This window comes from Hyaena hyaena, unplaced genomic scaffold (assembly GCF_003009895.1).
Source record: "Hyaena hyaena isolate Hyena2069 unplaced genomic scaffold, ASM300989v1 scaffold_1462, whole genome shotgun sequence".
Classification (NCBI taxonomy): domain Eukaryota; kingdom Metazoa; phylum Chordata; class Mammalia; order Carnivora; family Hyaenidae; genus Hyaena; species Hyaena hyaena.
In genome coordinates this window covers 17,909-36,071 of record NW_024082096.1, presented here as the reverse complement: position 1 = coordinate 36,071, position 18,163 = coordinate 17,909, and the positions used below count along the sequence as shown (strand labels likewise).

General features: G+C 51.4%; 1 protein-coding gene across 1 annotated transcript; it reads left to right on the top strand.

Annotated features, from left to right (window-relative positions):
• Nucleotides 1-1,624: 1,624 nt before the first annotated feature.
• LRRC75B (leucine rich repeat containing 75B) lies at nucleotides 1,625-7,844 on the top strand. Its single transcript, XM_039223825.1, has 4 exons — nucleotides 1,625-1,812; nucleotides 4,390-4,518; nucleotides 5,948-6,063; nucleotides 7,094-7,844. The coding sequence occupies exons 1-4, from the start codon at nucleotides 1,636-1,638 to the stop codon at nucleotides 7,617-7,619; spliced, it is 948 nt and encodes a 315-aa protein (XP_039079756.1). The 5' UTR covers nucleotides 1,625-1,635; the 3' UTR covers nucleotides 7,620-7,844.
• The last annotated feature ends 10,319 nt before the right edge of the window (nucleotides 7,845-18,163 follow it).

Here is an 18,163-nt window from a genome sequence, read left to right as displayed (position 1 = left end):
ACGTTTGAGGGGACAATATCCAGGCCTGGCTCAGCCTCTGGAAGGATAAGGTCAGTATTTGGGAGACATCCAGCTCTGGCTCCAGCCTCGAGCATATAGAGGAGAGGGAGGGGGTTCTTACCAGGCTGCCAGTCTGGACAAGGGGTCTGAGAGGTCCCTGGAGCAATGGGGCTACTCCTTAAGTTTCTGGCCCCAACACCACCACGTCAGGTCAGCGAAAGCGTCTGGGCCCTGGAGAGAGGCAGGCCAAATGGTCATTCAGGTTTGCCAGGGAGGAAACCTATGGTGCCAACGTGGCCCCAGGACAATGCTGGCTACAGAGGCGGGGTAGTGGAGGCTGCCAGGTCTAGCTGACAGATGACAGAGGAGAAGGGGGCCCAGGATAGAAAAGCTCTAGGACCAGTCCCAATGGGGGAGCCCAAGCAGTCAACAACAGGGGCTGGGGTTCAGTGGATGGTCAAGTGACAAGGTTACTGATCTGTCCTCTGTCCTGTATCAGGGGCTCAGCTTCGGGGGACCACAGATCCCAGCACCCTGTCCCCAGACACACTCTTGGTGGGGGGGGGGGGGGGGCAATACTTAACCCAAAGGAGTTAAGGAGGAATCTGACTCAACCCTCACCATGTGCCCTCAGACGGCCAGCCCTCACCCCACACACACCCTGTCTGTGCTCACCCCTCCTGAATCTGTTCCCAGGCCCACTGTCCTCACAGGCTGGACACACACTCTTTGCTGTGGGAGTTGGGTGTCTAGAGCCCTCGTGCCCAAATGTCCCTGATCCAGGGAGTGTGAGGGCCCAGAGCTGGGAGGGGAGCCTGCAGGAGACAGCAGGCCCTCAAGTAGACCCCTAGAGCTGGGTGGGTCCCTAACCCAAACCTGATCCATAAAGGAACCAGGGCTCCCCCTCCTCACACTGCCTCCCCACCCCTGTCAAGCTGGAAGAATGAAGCCTGGAGCAGGTACAGCTGGCCTGCTGCCAACCTGGCCAGAGTTAGGCTTAGGGGTTAACCAGCACTCTTCATCCCGTTTGCCTCCCAGGCCTGGGTCAAAGGGAGCCTGCTCCACCTAACCTGCCCAGGCCTGCCCTGAGTTAGGCAGAGAAGGGCAGTAAATATTTGTCAATGCAGGAATGTCTACAAAGGTGGACAGATCAGATACTACAATTGTCCAATGGCTGAGATATTCCAGAAAGCAGGTGATGGCACTGCCTAAGGCTGGCAAGGGAATCCCCACGCCCCCTCTGAGTCCAGTGCTCTGGACCACCAAAGCAATTGCTCCAATCAGCATGGAGGCCACCGGCCAAGCGCCACCTCGTCTGGCCCCTGCTCAGTGCCTCCCCCAACGGATCCAGGCCCAGACGACAGAGCTCCAGAGCTCCAGAGCCTGGTCTAGCGGGGGCCGGGGCCTCCACTAGCCAGACCTCCCAAACCGAGGGTTTGGGAGCTCTGGGGCCCCCAGCAGCAACCCCGCACTCCTCCTCCGCTGAGGCCCCGCCCGGGAGGCTCTCAACCTCGGATCCCGCGCTACCCACCCAGTGCAGCCCCCGCCGGGCGGGGCGGGGCCGGGGGTTGGGGCCGGGGGCGGGGCGCCAACCACCGGGACTCCCTCCCGCTACCCGCCCGCAGCGCAGCGGCCATGGGGGCGCGGCTGGGCCGGCGGACCGGACCCGAGGCTGGCTTGGAAGCCGGGGCGGCGGCGGGGTGCGGGCCTGCGCCCTATGAGCGCCGGGTGCGCTGGCTCCGCGAGATCCAGTCCACGCTCCGCGAGCGGCGGCCCGAGCGTGCCCGGCAGCTGCTGCGCCTCCTGCGCCAGGCGAGAGAAGGAGCGGGCTGGCCCGGGGCTGGAGGCCGGGGAGGGGCCGGAGGCCGGGGAGGGCCGGAGCTGCAGGCTGCGGGCCTGGAAGGGGCCGGGAGGTGCTGCGGCGCTGGCTCCGGGCGCGGGAGGCAGGGCTGGCCGCGGACGGGCGCACGGGCCGGGAGGGTTCCGAGGGGACGGTACGACTGGCTGAAGGGGCTGGGAGTCCAGTCTGGGCGAGAGGGCGAGGGAGGGGAAGCAATCGGCTAGAGTGAGGACCAGTGAGGCTCCGGGGGTGGGGTGGGGGCCGTGACCGTGGAGGCGAGGGCCTCGGCTGTGTCCGCCTTTCTGGGGTTTGAGAGTTCAGTTGTGTGTTGAGGGTGCCTCTAAGCCCGGAGCTAAGAACCCAGATTCATGCCTTAGCAGGAAAGGAGTGGCGCTAGATAAGGAGTAGCAAAGGGATGGTGGGAGGGGGACGACATCTTGTATTGAGGGGCAATGGGAAGAGGGCAGCTCTCGGCTCCTCCATAGTGCGGCCTGGTGGGGATGGGGGGCACTGCAAGGACCCTGGAGAGAGGACCCTGGGAAGTGACAGCCCAGCTGGTCAGCCGGTGCAACCTCACCATGACACTATGGCAGCCCAGACAGAGCTACAACTCACATCACCCATCCTAACAGGCAGCTCACACCCTGTTAGGGCGTGAGTACATACACCTGGCATCTGTACATCACAACACCACATCTAGACAGGGTGAGAGCTGGGCTGGGGGGCAGCTCTGGTCCCACACACACCAGGTCCTTGAGCCAGCCTGGGGTGCCCTAGGAGACAAGGGTTCTGGTCCCAGCATTACCACTGGGCAAACCACTTCCCTCTCTGGCCACATCCTCAGTTTCCACAACTGCCACCACAGCTGCCCTGTACTGTAATCTGAAATTAGCCATGCAGGTGGATGATTAGAGATGGGAAACTGAGGCTTGGAGAACAGTGGTGAGCCTAGGGCAACAGAGCAAATTAGGGGACAGTCAAGGCAGGAACCTCTATTCTCCCAGCCTCACTCCTGCTGCACTGGGTTTCCTTTCTCTGGGCCCAGTGGGCTGGAAAGGTGCTGCTGGCCCTTTAAGAGGAGCTGTCCAGACCAGCAGAAGGCTGGCTGTGGCTGCAGTCTGGGGCCCTGTCTGGGTCAGCCCAGGCTCACCAGCTAGCTCTCTCTTCTAGATCCTCCCTAGCTGGCATTTGTGACTTGAATGGTGTTTAAAATGCAAACAGCAAAACAGCACCGAATCAGCTAGACCACCCAGAGGCGCAGATATTTGTCTGGAATGGCATCTGGATCCTAAAGCAACAATGACATTTTTTTTTAAGCTGGGAAACTAGCTAAGTTGCCCCCTTTTGTCTCAGAGATCAGGATTCCTAGCCCAGTGAGGGCCCTGTCCTGCCCCATAATCCACAGGGACTCTGCAGTTATGGCATTCCCATGTGGCCCAGAATCCTGTGCACAGGGGGCTTATGCACAGAACCTGTCACTCTGGCTTGAGGAGGGCCCAGGGGTCTGGAGCCCGCTCCTGGCTCTGTCTGCCCCATCAGCTTGTCAGTATGGATGCTCTGATAGGATGTTCAGGGCCACACCAGGCCTATGGGAGTAACAGGAGGAGAAACCCCAGGACTGAAGGCAGGAAGGCACGGGCAGACTGGGGGCCCAATGGTGAGGTCTCTGTGAGGGGTGGGAGAATGGAGGCTGGACAAGGAGGCTGCTGGGCTGGGGAGGGTGGGAATGCCAGGCTGCGCATGAGTCTCTAATGTCATACAACTTCGAGAGAATTTCGTCTCCACCAAAGGGGTTAAGGGTCTATCCTTGGATCTGGCTCTGGCAGCCCAAGGGTGAGACTAGATGGGCCAAGAGGCACAGGAGGAGGCTGTTAGGGAGAGAGGCCTGCACCTCCTTGAGCAGTGGGGAGGGAGGGCTAGGCAGAGAGGAGGAAGGGAAGAGGGTGGGGTGGCTCTGGGCTCCTGCCCAAGCACTGGGGAGATGGGGATGGTGACGTCCTTTACTGAGCTGGGTCATAGGAGGTGAAGCCAGCTTCAGGGCAGGAGGAGAACACACCCAATCTAAGCTGCCTCTGGGATAGCTGGCTGAAAGAGAGGTCCATCCCCATAAAAGGAATCTGGACCTGTCAGCAAACAGTTGTGGCCACAGCTCAGGAGAGCTTGGAAATAGGTAGAAGAGGCAAAGGGCCCAAAGGGAGTGCTGGAGGATAGCAGCATTTGGGGGTCATCAGAGGATCCCCCAAAGAACCCTCCAGACAAGCCCAACCCCAGAGGAGGCAGGTATCAGTACCATGTTTCGCCTCCTGGGAACCAGTCTAAGGGTTTTGGAACCTACTTATCACCTCCCTGAAGCCCTGGATGCACTGACACTCCTCATCTGAAGGGTCCACATGACCCTGGACAGTTGGGTCATCGCTACCTGGGAAGAGACTCCTGCAAGCCTCAGGGAGAGAGACAGAGGGGAATGACATGAGGGTCTAGCTTGGATGGGGGCCTGGAAAAGCGAGAGCCCAACTCCTGGCTCACTCAATTCTCCTCACCACTCACAGGACCTGGGCCTCGAGGGGACCCTCCTCACCGACATCCTCTATAGGAATGTGACCTTCCTCAATCTGGTGGACCCTATCTCCCATGACCTGCTCGTGAACCTGGCCCGTGACCTGCAGTGTCCCAAGACGGTGAGGCCAGTAGTCATGGACCTCAGGCTGGGCCGTGTGGCTGACAGGGGCCAGGAATGCCCAGGGCTGGGGGCTAGGAGCCTCAGTCCTCATTGGGCTTGCTTTGAGGCCTTAACCAGGTCAGTGTCCCTCTCTGGCACCTGATGGCAGTTTCAGTGTATTAGGCTGGCAAACAGCCGGAACATAGGTGAGCTGTGCCTTCTTACACCTGAAAAGCCGCGTGTTGGGGACACCAGCTTCCTGAGTGGCAGCACTGTGTGCCAGGACCAGAGACCCAGGTGGGACATAGAATGTTCTTTCAAATCCACTGATGGGATCAAACTCCAAGCCTCTGAATTCCTGGGGCTGGAAGAGAGCCACCCTAGGCTGGAACCCCTGTCCACATGTCCCCATTCTGTATGGATACACATGGGGATGAATGCTCACTGCTTTCCACAGCAGTGTGAACCACAAGCAAATCCTTCCTCATGTTGAATTGGTGTCTGCCACCTGCAGCCTCCATCCCCCCTCTTCCCATGCTACCATATCTGCTCCCAACCCCACTCTACATCCTACCACGAGCATTAAAGGTCCTGAGCTCCGGACACAGCCCCCAGCCCCCAGCCCTTAGGCCTAATGAATCCTTGTGCAAAACAAGACTGCCCACTGTGGGCCCTGCCAGCTCTGAACTCCCACATCTACATGCAGGCATCACCAAGGATTCTGAGGCTAGCCTAGAGCTATCATAGTGACTGTCAGGGCTTGCTGTCACTGTGTGTACACACTGTTAACAGAGGAACAGGATAAAGAATGTGCTGGGTGGTGGAGCGTGTTCAGTGCCAGCTTTGTGGAAAGCATAGCATCCCTGTTTTTCCGCCCCAAGCTAGGTCTCTACGAGGGCCCACTGAGGACTAGAAGAGAGCCAGGAGGTGGTGATGTAACACATTAACCCTCCCAGCCCTGGCAGCCCAGACCCAGGCCCCATGGGCATGGTCTAGCTTAGGAGAGCAAGAGGAAGAAGAGCATGCTGACCTGGCTTGTTCCTATTCCCTGGGGGTGGCGTCAGTGGAGCAGCGCTCCCTGCAGGGGTCTGGTCCTGCCTCCCCCTGTGGCGAGTCCCCCCGGAGCGCTGAGGGTGGGCAGGGAGCCGGCTGATAGCCCGAGACACTGGCCTTGGGCCTGAGGACAGGGAACAAGGCCCCATTGTCTAGGCATCCTCCCGCCGGGCACCGCGGGCCTCAGACCAGCCTGTCCAGCTCCCAATGGGCAGCCTCCCCTGGCTCTGTGCCGGGTCACAGCCAGGGTGGGGGGTGGGAGGAGGAGGCTAGTGGGCAGCTCAGTGATCCATGATGAATCATGTGCTGGAGCACACACTTGGATCCCGAAGGCCCAGAGGGGCATGGGAAGGGCTCGGCCTCATCCTGACAACACTGCCACTGCCTCCTTACAGGACTATGAGCTGTGGAAGTCCTCGGACAAGATCTGCCGACAGCTCATCTACCACCTCACCCCTCACTCCAAGTGGCAGCGAGGATCCAGCCTGCTCCAGATGAAGACCCAGAGCCGGTAAGGGGAACCCAGCCACAGACCTGCCCTGTGGCCCCTTAGGGTCCCTTCCTAGGCTGACCCAGAGAAGCAGCTCAGCAAGAGGCTGGTACCTGAAACCCTGCCATGTGAGCCCCTTGCCCTTGTCTGCATCACAGCTCTGGAATGCTCCCCAAGCCACACTGCACCTCTGTGTGACCTGCCTCCTACCATTTGCTCACCCCTCGATCCCTGGCCTATCAGAGGGCCTGGTCTCCACTCTGATCAAGATAACCCCAGCAGGCATCTGTGGTTCCTCACAACAGACTGTGAGGGAGACAGATTCTGGGGCATGATTCCCATTTTACAGGGAAGGAAACTGAGGTTGGGAGAGCCAAAATGGCTTGCCCAAGGCCACATTCTGCCCTCATTTTCCTACAGCTCTTTGAAAAGCCTTTGCCAGGCAGCCTGAAGCCAAGCCTGATAGACTACTCTGCCGTGGGGTCCCCTTCCCAGTCACTCCATCACCATTTTGTGGCCAGACTCAGCCTAGGGACCTGCTGCAGACATCCAGGTCTAGGGACCCAGAACCACAGCGCCGGTGCTCTCCCCTGTTTGCTCCCTGTTGCACCCCCATCCCACTCCCCCTCCTTGAGCCTGGTGGTTCATGATGAGCCCAGAGCCCGTGAGATTGTTCCCTGCCATGGTGGGTGAGGACCCTGAAGGTGATCCCACTGCCCATTTGCCTGGTGGGCCATGTTCAAGGTCTCTCTAGGAGAGAGGGGTGGGGGGGGACCCTCCTAAGTCTCATGGAACATATGTATATTTATTCCTTACAACAGTCAGGCCCTCTTTTCATCAAAGGAGAAACTGAGGCTCAGAGAGGTTCCAAGAATTGCCCATGGCCACCCACGTAGAAAGTAGCAGTTTGATCCCAGTTTGGCCTGACCGTAGGGCCCGGGCCCCACCCCCACTGAGGCCTGCCCCGACGGGTAATTGTCTGCAGCCACTAGGGATCTGCCTTGGCCATGGACTCTTGCTCAGTCCATCTTTGCCTGCTACTTTTCCACAGCCTCAAGAGCAGCCTCGAGACGACTCAGCTGGCGGGGGAGACTGTAAACCTTTCGGGGATTCCGCTGTCGGCGCGGGATGTGCAGCACATTGTGCGCTACCTGGGAAGCCAGGGAGCTGGGCTCATGGTGCTGGACCTCAGCTTCACGGGGCTGGGTGATGAGCTGTTGCGCCTGCTGCTGCCCAGCCTCTGGACGCTGCCCCGCCTCACCCAGCTCCTGCTCAACGGCAACAGGCTGACAAGGGCCAGTGCCCGCGAGCTCACTGAGGCTGTCAAGGACGCCACCAAGTTCCCCTCGCTAGCCTGGGTAGACCTGGGCAACAACGTGGACGTGGCCTCCTTGCCCCAGCCCCTGCTGGTCGGCCTGCGCCGGCGGCTGAGCCAGCGCACCTTACTCCCCACCATCTACGAGGGCCTGGACCTCGAGCCTGAGGGCAGTGCAGCTGGGGCCACCTCTGCTGCCTGCACCTGGGGCTCTGCAACTGCTGGGCCAGGGTCAGAGCCCCAGGCCTGCTGCACAAGGTGACGGGCCACCACCCTGGCTGCTGCTACCTGACTGCCAGTGGCACATGGGATGGGGGTGATGGAGGCCTTCTAGGTCCCCAGAAATCCAGTGTAAATGCTCAGCCTGGGCTTAAGGGGATGGAAGGAAAATGGATTCACTAGAGGTTAGATGGTCAGCCCAGGATGGAGTCTCAGACTTCCTTCAGCAGGAGGGCCCAGCACCTCCCACAGTAAACAGTGATGCCCCCCTCTGCCTCAGCCTTTCTGCACCATGGACCTGGGCCACTGAGTGCCAGCCTGCTTCTGGGATGAAGAGAAGGGGTGGCCTAAGACTCAGGGACACTGAGCCCCTGGAAGGGAGGGACCAAGCTTTCACAGACTTCCCCCAGGTACTGCTCCCTGGGCAGACACCAAGGTGTGGGGGTCAGGGCCATCTGTGGGCTGGGGAGTTAGGGGAGGCCTCCAGGGACCTGGCCTTCACATCTGGGTGGGGCTAGGAGAAGAACAGGCTGGGAGGGCACAGAGGGGCAAAGCTCAGAATGGAGCCCCACAGCAATCTTGTGCCTGAGCCCAGGATGCTGACCTCCCACCAGGGCCCCTTGGGCTGAGGACAAGACTGCTGACAGGAGGCAAGGTTCATCTCCCACAGGATAAGTGCTGCTCATCACCCCTAGTACCCACCCCCCAGGCTCCCTTACTTAGTCAGTACTCCATGGAGTTAGGAGATACCTTAGACCAGAGACAAAGGGCTTATAACTTGTTCCCTCCAGGCCCTGGAGGCCCACGTGCACAGTCCTCCCCTCTGGGGGACCCCAAGAAAGCATGCAGGAGCTGGAGGTGGGTGCATCCAGCAGCAGGGGACTTGGGGTGGAGCATTCCTAAGGCTGCCCCAGGGGTAGTCTGCTTCCAGCAAGGGGCTATCTTCCCTCCCCACAAGCACCATCAGGGCAGGCTCCGGATCAGAAACCTAAAGCCATGGTCACCCTCACAGCCTTGTGTGGAGAGCTGGAGTACAGCCCAACTAGGAATTGGGCAGGGCAAAGACAAGGAAGGAATTTAAACATGTATGGGGGTGTGGGAGAGGCACCTGGGTGGCTCAGTCAGTTGGGCCTCCAACTTTGGCTCAAGTCATGATCTCACGGTTCGTGGGTTCGAGCCCTGCATCAGGCTCTGTGCTGACGTCTAGCTCAGAGCCTGGAGCCTGTTTCAGATTCTGTATCTCCCTCTCTCTCTTACCCTCCCTAGTTCATGCTGTCTCTCTCTCTCTCTCTCAGAAATAAATAAAACATTAAAAAAAAATAAACATGTTGGGAGGGGTGGGAAACTGAAGCCCTGAGTGGGAAAGCCAGCAGCCTAAGTCTCCCGTGCAGAGCCAGGTCAGGTCTGGGGCAGTGAGGATCCTCAGGATGGGGAGAGACCTGGAGGCAGAGAAAAGCCTCATCGGCCAAAAAGAAGGTGGGAGTCTCCCTGGGCCCACATACCCAGACCCACCAGCTCACCCTCCTCCACAGTTGGGCACACAGGGGACCATGAGTCAGCATGGATTCCAGGCTAGCCAGATACACAACAGCCCCTTGGGCCAGAAAGGGGATGACCAAGAAGGGCAAGGATGGGGTGGTGCTGGGTTCCAGGACCAGGCAGGAGGTGGGGAGGAAAAGGAGCTCCCTCTCTACCGCTGCCTGCTCACCCCAAGGGCGAACCCCTGCCAGTCTGGCTGCTTTTGGAGGAATCCTTATCTGGAGGTGGTGGGAAGGATGTCAAGAACACCAGGTTCAGCCCAGCTCTGCTCCTGACTTACTGTTGGGACCTGGCCAGGGCCTCCTCTCTCCCTGCCTTGGTTAAATAGGGCTGCCTGTCCATAGTTCCTTCCAGCTCTCAACTCTCCAGTCTGGGGTCCTGGCCCTCTCATTCTTCCTTGTTTTAAATGGCTTGCCCATTGTGCTCTTACTCTGGAACACGGGGCTCTGGCTCCCCAGAGCAAGACAAAGCGGGAGATGAAAGGGGCCGGCAGAGAGGAGAAAGATAGGGAAGCCAGCCTTGCACTGGGCAGGCTAGTAAGTCCGTCACAGACAGGCCGCAGTGTTCTCCTTGCTGGAGAAGTGCCAAGGTCTCTGGCTCTCCTGCCCTCCTGTCCCCCTCACTCCCTGCCCACCACTGGCCCCAATCCAGCCCACAAACCTTGAAATTCGCCGCTGGGAGAGACTCCTACCAGGATGATGTGAGGACCTGAGCCGGGTGTCACTATGCGAGTTCTGGGGGAATTCAGGCGGCGGCAGCTGGTCTCAATCTCCCCGCCTCTCAGACGGAGGCACGCAATGCAATAGCTGAGCTAGAGTATAAAATAGCTCAAGGGAAGAGGGTTGGCCTTGTTGCCAGGCAGGTGTCCATAACCTCTTCACAAGCCCTCATGTCAGGGCCTCATGGCCACCAGTGAGGCCACTCTACAGGCAGGCACACTCCAAGAGGAGGTGGCTTGTGCCTCTCAAAGCTTGGTGGGCAGAGAGGACCCTCCAGGCAGACTCCAGCCCACGTTCCAGACCTAAGAGACAGCAGGTAGGTCTTACCCAGGCCCAGTCGTGGAGGCAGATAGGCTCAGCCTGGTCCTGGCTCTGTCACCCACTGACGGTGCCCTCTCAGGGTCCGTTCCTTCATCTTGGGAACTAGATACACCAAGTCTCCCCTTGTCCTGCTGGAGAGAGCATGATATAAGGCTTGGAAAGTGCCTGCTGCATGGAGGGAACAGGGCAGGCACTCTTCAGTGTCAGTGGGGCCTCCCCACAGGGCTCTCTGGATAGAAATGGCAGGAGCCCATACCTTTGGGACTAGAGCTGAAGCCATGCATTTATTTGGAGGGCACTTCCGTAGCCTTTCTGTTGGCCAAGTATTGTTCCAATGGCTTTACGTACCTTTAATGCTCTTAATACTTATAAGTGAGTAAACTGAAACAGGGACAGGTTCAGCAATCTGTCCAAAGTCAAAGAGCTAGAGATTGGAGGAGCTGGGTTGTGAGCAAGGAGGCCCACCTTGTCTGTGATGGTACCCCCTGCCTGATGCTGCCTGTCCCACAGCCAGCCTGGGGGCTGAGGATTCACGGGAACTCTTGAGCAAGCCTCTGTCAAAGACACCATTCGGTACAGAAGACTGTATCTGACTGGCTCTGATGGCAGACGTCCTGCTGCAGGAGGGACCCTCAGCCACATTGCCCCCAAAGCAGGACCAATCAGGACCTCCCTGGGCCTGTTTCCTCATATGTGAAACTGGGGAGGAGGGAAGGTAGCAGTGAGGATCCAGGCTTTGCCCTCTTCCAGTATTGAAAGGGACAAATGGGGAGTGGGTTCGGAAGTACTTATCTGACCGAATGAAGCCCAGCCCCATACTCAGGGGTGTGGGATCCACACCCACATCAGACAGTCTGGGACAACTCTAGGTGCCTTCACCTCTCTGGGCATCAGCCTCCTCAAGCCTAAACCTGCCTTGCCAGGACATTAAGAGCATCAAAGGGAAGCATGTAGAAAAGATACCTGCACAGGGCTTGAACTCACAAACCATGAGATCATGGCCTGAGCCAACATCAAAAGTTAGACATTTAACTGACTGAGCCACCCAGGTGCACCAAAAATGATACAATTTTTAAAAATTAAGGGGCACCTGGGTGGCTCAGTCGGTTGGGCGTTCAATTTCAGCTCAGGTCATAATCTCATGGTTTGTGGGCTCGAGCCACATATTGGGCTCTGTAGTGACAGCTCTGAGCTTGGAGCCTACTTCGAATTCTGTGTGCGTCTCTCTCTGCCCTTCCCTTTCTCTCTCTCTCTCTCTCTCTCTCTCTCTCTGGGCTCTGTGGTGACAGCTCTGAGCTTGGAGCCTACTTCGAATTCTGTGTGCGTCTCTCTCTGCCCTTCCCTGTTCTCTCTCTCTCTCTCTTTCTCAAAACTAAAATAAACATTAAAAAAAAAATGAAGGGGTGCTTCAGTTGGTTAACTGTCCAGCTCTTGATTTCAGCTCGGATCATGATCTCATGGTTTGTGAGTTCAAGCCCTGCGTCAGGCAAGGTACTAAGAGTGAAGAGCCTGTTTGGGATTCTCTCTTTCCCTCTCTCTCTGACCCTCCTCCACTCTCCTTCTCTCAAGATAAATAAATAAACTCTCCAAAAATAAAAAACAAATTGTATCATTTTAAAAAAATAATTCTTCATTGTAGTACCATTGAAATATAATAAAGTAGACATAACAAATGTTACAACTTAAAGTATACAATATAGTTTATTTTGACTTCCATGAAACCACCACCCCAATCTAGACAGTAAAGATTTCTGTCATTTCCAAAAGTTTCCTCATGCCCTTTGGTAATGTATCCCTCCTGCCCCTCCTTGCCCACCCCCTTCCTTAAGCAGGGGGCACCCTGACCTCCTTGCTTTCCCTTTACATTAGTTTGTCTTTTCTAGAGGTTTTCTTTCTTAAGGTTATTTATTCTTTTGTAATCTTTACAACGTGGGGCTCAAACTCATGACCCTGAGATCAAGAGTCAGATGTTCTTCCAAATGAACCAGGCACCCCTACAGTTTTAGATATATGGAAGAATATGGGGTATACTCTTTTTTATATGACTTCTTTCACTCAGCATAATTATTTAGAGACTTCCATGTTCCTCTAAGTTGTTGAGTAGTATTTTATTAGAGCATGTACCACCATTCATTCACCTGTCAATGGACATGTGGGTTGTTTCCAGCTTTTAGCTCTAACAAATAAAGCTGCTATGAATATTCATGTGCAAGGTTTTGCATGAACATATATTTCCTTTTCTCTTGGGTAATGCTATCTCAGTGTGGTTTTCTTTTCTTATAATATAGATTGTCTGCCTGGTTTTGCTTATCAGGGTAATGCTGGTACACTACTCATAGAATGAGTTGAGAAGCTATTCCCTTCTCCTCTTTTTTAGGAAGAGTTTAAGAATTGATATTATTTCTTCCTTAAATATTTGGTAGAATTCTTCAGTGAAGGGACATGGGCCTAAAGGGTTTTTTTTGTTTGTTTGTTTGTTTGTTTGTTTGTTTTTTTGTAGAAGGTTTTCAGCTATAATATCAGTTTCCTATGAAAACACAACAATTCAAAATCTATGGGATGCGGCCAAGGCAGTCCTAAGAGGAAAGTACATTGCTCTCCAGGCCTATTTCAAGAGATTAGAAAAAGCACAAGTCCAAAATCTAACAGCTCACCTAAAGGAGCTAGAGGCAGAGCAACAAGAACGCCCTAAACCCAGTAGAAGAAGAGAAATAGTAAAAATTAGAGCAGAAATAAACAACATAGAGACCAAAGAAACAATTGAACAGATCAATGAAACCAAGAGTTGGTTTTTTGAAAAAGTAAACAAAATTGACAAACCTCTAGCCAGGCTTATCAAAAAGAAAAGAGAGAGCACCCAAATAGACAAAATTATGAATGAAAATGGACTTATTACAACCAACCCCTCAGAAATACAAGCAATTATCAGGGAATACTATGAAAAATTATATGCCAACAAATTGGACAACTTAGAAGAAATGGACAAATTCCTAAACACACACTCACTACCAAAATTCACACGGGAAGAAATAGAAAACCTGAACAGACCCATAACGAGTGAAGAAATCGAATCAGTGATCAAAAATCTCCCAACAAATAAGAGCCCTGGACCTGATGGTTTCCCTGGGGAATTCTACCAGACATTTAAAACAGAATTAATCCCAATTCTTCTCAAGCTATTCCAAAAAATAGAAGTCGAAGGAAAACTCCCGGACTCATTTTATGAAGCCAGCATCACTCTGATTCCCAAGCCAGACAGAGATCCAACAAAAAAAGAGAACTATAGGCCAATATCCTTGATGAATACGGATGCAAAAATTCTCAACAAGATCCTTGCAAATCGAATCCAGCAGCATATCAAAAGAATCATCCACCAAGATCAAGTGGGATTCATTCCTGGGTTACAGGGCTGGTTCAACATTCGCAAATCAATCAATGTGATCCATCATATCAATAAAAGAAAAGATAAAAACCATATGATCCTGTCAATAGATGCAGAAAAAGCATTTGACAAAATACAGCATCCCTTCTTAATAAAGACTCTCGAGAAAGTTGGGATAGAAGGAACCTACTTAAACATCATCAAAGCCATCTATGAGAAGCCTTCAGCTAACATCATCCTCAACGGGGAAAAACTGAGAGCTTTCCCCCTGAGATCAGGAACACGACAGGGATGTCCACTCTCACCACTGTTGTTTAACATAGTGCTGGAAGTCCTAGCATCAGCCATCAGACAACAAAAGGAAATCAAAGGCATCAGAATTGGCAAAGAGGAAGTCAAACTTTCACTCTTCGCAGATGACATGATACTCTACATAGAAAACCCGACAGACTCCACCAGAAGCCTACTAGAACTGATCCAAGAATTCAGCCAAGTTGCAGGGTACAAAATCAACGTACAGAAATCGGTTGCATTTTTATACACCAATAATGAAGCAACAGAAAGAGAAATCAAGAAACTGATCCCATTCACAATTGCACAAAAAACCATAAAATACCTCGGAATAAACCTAACCAAGGATACAAGAGATCTGTATGATGAAAACTATAGAAAACTTATGAAGGAAATTGAAGAAGACACAAAGAAATGGAAAAACATTCCATGCTCATGGATAGGAAGAATAAATATAGTTAAGATGTCATTACTACCTAAAGCACTCTACACATTCAATGCAATTCCAATCAAAATTGCACCAGCATACTTCTCAAAACTAGAACAAACTATCCAAAAATTTGTATGGAACCACAAAAGACCCCGAATAGCCAAAGTAATACTGAAAAATAAAACCAAAACGGGAGGTATCACCATCCCAGACTTCAGCCTCTACTACAAAGCTGTCATCCTCAAGACAGTATGGTATTGGCACAAAAACAGACACATAGACCAATGGAACAGAATTGAGAACTCAGAAGTGGACCCAAAAGTATACAGCCAACTGATCTTTGACAAAGCAGGAAAGAATATCCAATGGAAAAAAGACAGCCTTTTTAACAGATGGTGTTGGGAGAACTGGACAGCAACATGCAGAAGAATGAAACTAGATCATTTTCTCACACCATGCACAAAAATCAACTCAAAATGGATAAAGGACCTGAACGTGAGACAGGAAACTATCAACACCCTAGAGGAGAAAGCAGGAAACAACCTCCTTGACCTCCACCGCAGCAACTTCTTACTTGACACATCCCCAAAAGCAAGGGAATCGAGAGCAAAAATAAACTGTTGGGACCTCATCAAGATTAAAAGCTTCTGCACAGCCAAGGAAACAACCCAGAAAATTAATAGGCAACCAACGGAATGGGAAAAGATAGTTGCAAATGACATATCAGATAAAGGGTTAATATCCAGAATCTATAAGGAACTCACCAAACTCCACGCCCGAAAAACAAACAACCCAGTGAAGAAATGGGCAGAAGACATGAACAGACACTTCTCCAAAGAGGACATCCAGATGGCCAACAGACACATGAAACGATGCTCAGCATCCCTCCTCATCAGGGAAATACAAATCAAAACCACACTGAGATACCACCTCACGCCAGTCAGAGTGGCTAAAATGAGCAAATCAGAGAACTCTAGATGCTGGCGAGGATGTGGAGAAACGGGCACCCTCCTGCACTGTTGGTGGGAATGTAAACTGGTACAGCCCCTCTGGAAAACAGTGTGGAGGTTCCTCAGGAAACTAACAATAGAACTCCCTTATGACCCAGCAATAGCACTGCTAGGAATTTACCCAAGGGATACAGAAATGCTGAGGCATAGGAGCACATGTACCCCAATGTTCATAGCAGCACTCTCCACAATAGCTAAAACATGGAAAGAGCCTAAGTGTCCATCAACAGATGAATGGATCAAGAAGATGTGGTTTATCTATACCATGGAATACTACATGGCAATGAGAAACAATGAAATCTGGCCATGTGTAGCAACATGGATGGACCTTGAGGGTGTTATGCTGAGCGAAATAAGTCAGGCAGAGAAGGACAAATACCATATGTTTGCACGTATAGGAGGATTAGGAGGAACTTGACGGAGGACCAAGGGGGAGAAGAAGGGCGGAAATGGTGGGGGAAAGGGAGAGAGGCAAACCATGAGAGACTCTTGAATGCTGACAAAAACTGAGGACTGATGGATGTGGGGGGGAGGGGGGATGGGCATGAAGGAGGGCACTTTGGGGATGAGCACTGAGTGTTATGTAGAAACTAATTTGACAATAAACTATTTGTAAAAAAAAAAATATATATATATATATATCTATCAGTTTCCTTAACAGAGATAGGACTATTCAAGTTAGTTACATCTTGAGTAAGCATTAGTATTTTCATCTTTTAAGGAACTTTTCCATTTCATCTAAGTTGTTAAATTTGTTGGCATAAAACTTTTCATAATATTTCCTTTCAATATCTGTGGAATCACCTCTCCCATTCCTGATATTAGTAACTGGTGTCTTTTTTTTTTTTTTTTCCTGATCAGTCTGGCTAGAGGTTTATTAATTTTGTTGATCTTGTTAAAAATTCACATTTTGGGGGTGCCTGGGTGGCTTAGTCGGTTTAGCGTCCGACTTTCGCTTAGGTCATGATCTCGTGGTTCGTGGATTCGAGCCCCGCATCCGGCTCTGTGCTGACTGCCAGCTCAGAGCCTGGAGCCTGTTTCAGTCTGTGACTCCCTCTCTCTCTGACCCTCCCCTACTCATGCTGTGTCTCTCTCTCTCTCTCTAGAAATAAATAAATAAAACATTAAAAATTTTTTAAAAAATCACATTTTGGTTACGATTTTTCTCTGTTTTTTTCTGTTTTCTATTTCACTGATATCACTTTGATCTTTATTTCCTTTCTTCTGCTTACCTTAGATTTTATTGGTGCTTCTTTTTTTAGATTCTTTTTTTTTTTTTAAGCGCAGGCATTTTCTTTTCTTTTTTTAATATATTTTTAAATATATTTAAATATATTTAATATTTAATATTTAATATTATTTTTTGAGAGAGAGAGGGAGTGCAGGGAGGGGCATAGAGAAGGGACAGAAGATTCAAAGCAGGCTCTGCACTGACAGCATTAAGTCCAATGTGGGACTCAAACTCTCGAACCACGAGATCATGACCTGAGCTGAAGTCGAACATTCAATCAACTGAGCCACCAGGTGCCCTCTTTTTTTCTAATATAGATGTTTAATGCTATCAATCACACCCCTCCCGCTGCCACTAAGTTCTGTTTTAGTGGTATCCCACAATTTCTGGTATGTTCAGTGTTTCCATTTAAAAGTCAGTTCAAAATACTAATTTCTCTTTTTGGTTTCTTCTTTGATCCACAGTTGTGTGTTATTTTGTTTCCAAATAGTTAGAGATTTTTCCAAGGATCTTTCTGTTAATGATTTCTGATTTAATTTTGTTGTGGTCAGACAACATAGTTAGTATGGTTTTGAAGCCTTTTGAATTCTGGTAAATGTTCTGTGTGCACTTGAGAAGAATGTGCCCTTGAGAAGAATTCTGCTTTTGCTGGGTGGTTCTATTAAGTGTTAATCAGGGGTGCCTGGCTGACTCAGTGGGTTAAGTGGCCAACTCTTGATATTGGCTGGGGTCATGGTCTTGCCATCATGGGACTGAGCCTCAAGTCAGGTTCTGAGCTGAGTGTGGGATTCTCTCTCCCTTTCTCTCTCTTGCCCCTTCTTCTCATACTCTCTTTTTCAAAATAAATAAAATAAACATTAAAAAAATTAAAAAAATAAATGTGAATCAAAATCAAGTTGACTACTATATCCTTGCTGGTTTTCTGTCTACTTGAGCTATCAATTATTGAGAGGGGAATTGAAACCCCTCACTGTAATTGTATGTGTTTGTTTCTTGTTGAATATTTTGCATCATGTATTTTGAAGCTTTATTAGGTGCATAAATGTTTAAGATTATTATGGCTCCTTGACTAATTGACTTTATTATCATTAGGAAATAACCATTGTCCTTGGCAATATTTTTTGCTTTGAAACTGACTTGTCTAATATTTTGTTTTTTTAATATACATATCCTTTTATTTTTGAGAGAAAGAAAGAGCATGAGCTGGGGAGAGAAAGAGACAGAGAGAGAGAGAGGGAGAGAATCTTAAGCAGGCTCCATGCTCAGTGCAGAGCCTGACCCAGGGCTCGATCCCATGACCTTGGGATCATGACCTGAGCTGAAATCAAGAGTCAGATGCTCACCTGAACCACACAGGTGTCCTGGGTCCTGCTATTTTATTTTATTTTATTTTTATTATTATTATTTTTTAATGCTTTATTTTTTTCTAGGAGAGAGAGAGAGAGAGACAGCGTGAGCAGGGGAGGGTCAGAGAGAGAGGGAGACACAGACTCTGAAACAGGCTCCAGGCTCTGAGCTGGCAGTCAGCACAGAGCCCGACGTGGGGCTTGAACCCACGAACTGCGAGATCATGACCTAAGCAGAAGTCGGACGCTCAACCGACTAAGCCACCCAGGCACCCCATGGGTCCTGCTATTTTAAATCCAATCTGACAATCTCTGCTT

Excerpts from the sequence above, each read along its gene's own strand:
- LRRC75B (XM_039223825.1), top strand. The coding sequence starts at position 1,636 with ATGGGGGCGCGGCTGGGCCGGCGGACCGGACCCGAGGCTGGCTTGGAA. Across the intron at positions 1,813-4,389 it reads TGCTGCGCCTCCTGCGCCAG|GACCTGGGCCTCGAGGGGAC; the intron begins GCGAGAGAAGGA and ends CACCACTCACAG. Across the intron at positions 6,064-7,093 it reads CAGATGAAGACCCAGAGCCG|CCTCAAGAGCAGCCTCGAGA; the intron begins GTAAGGGGAACC and ends ACTTTTCCACAG.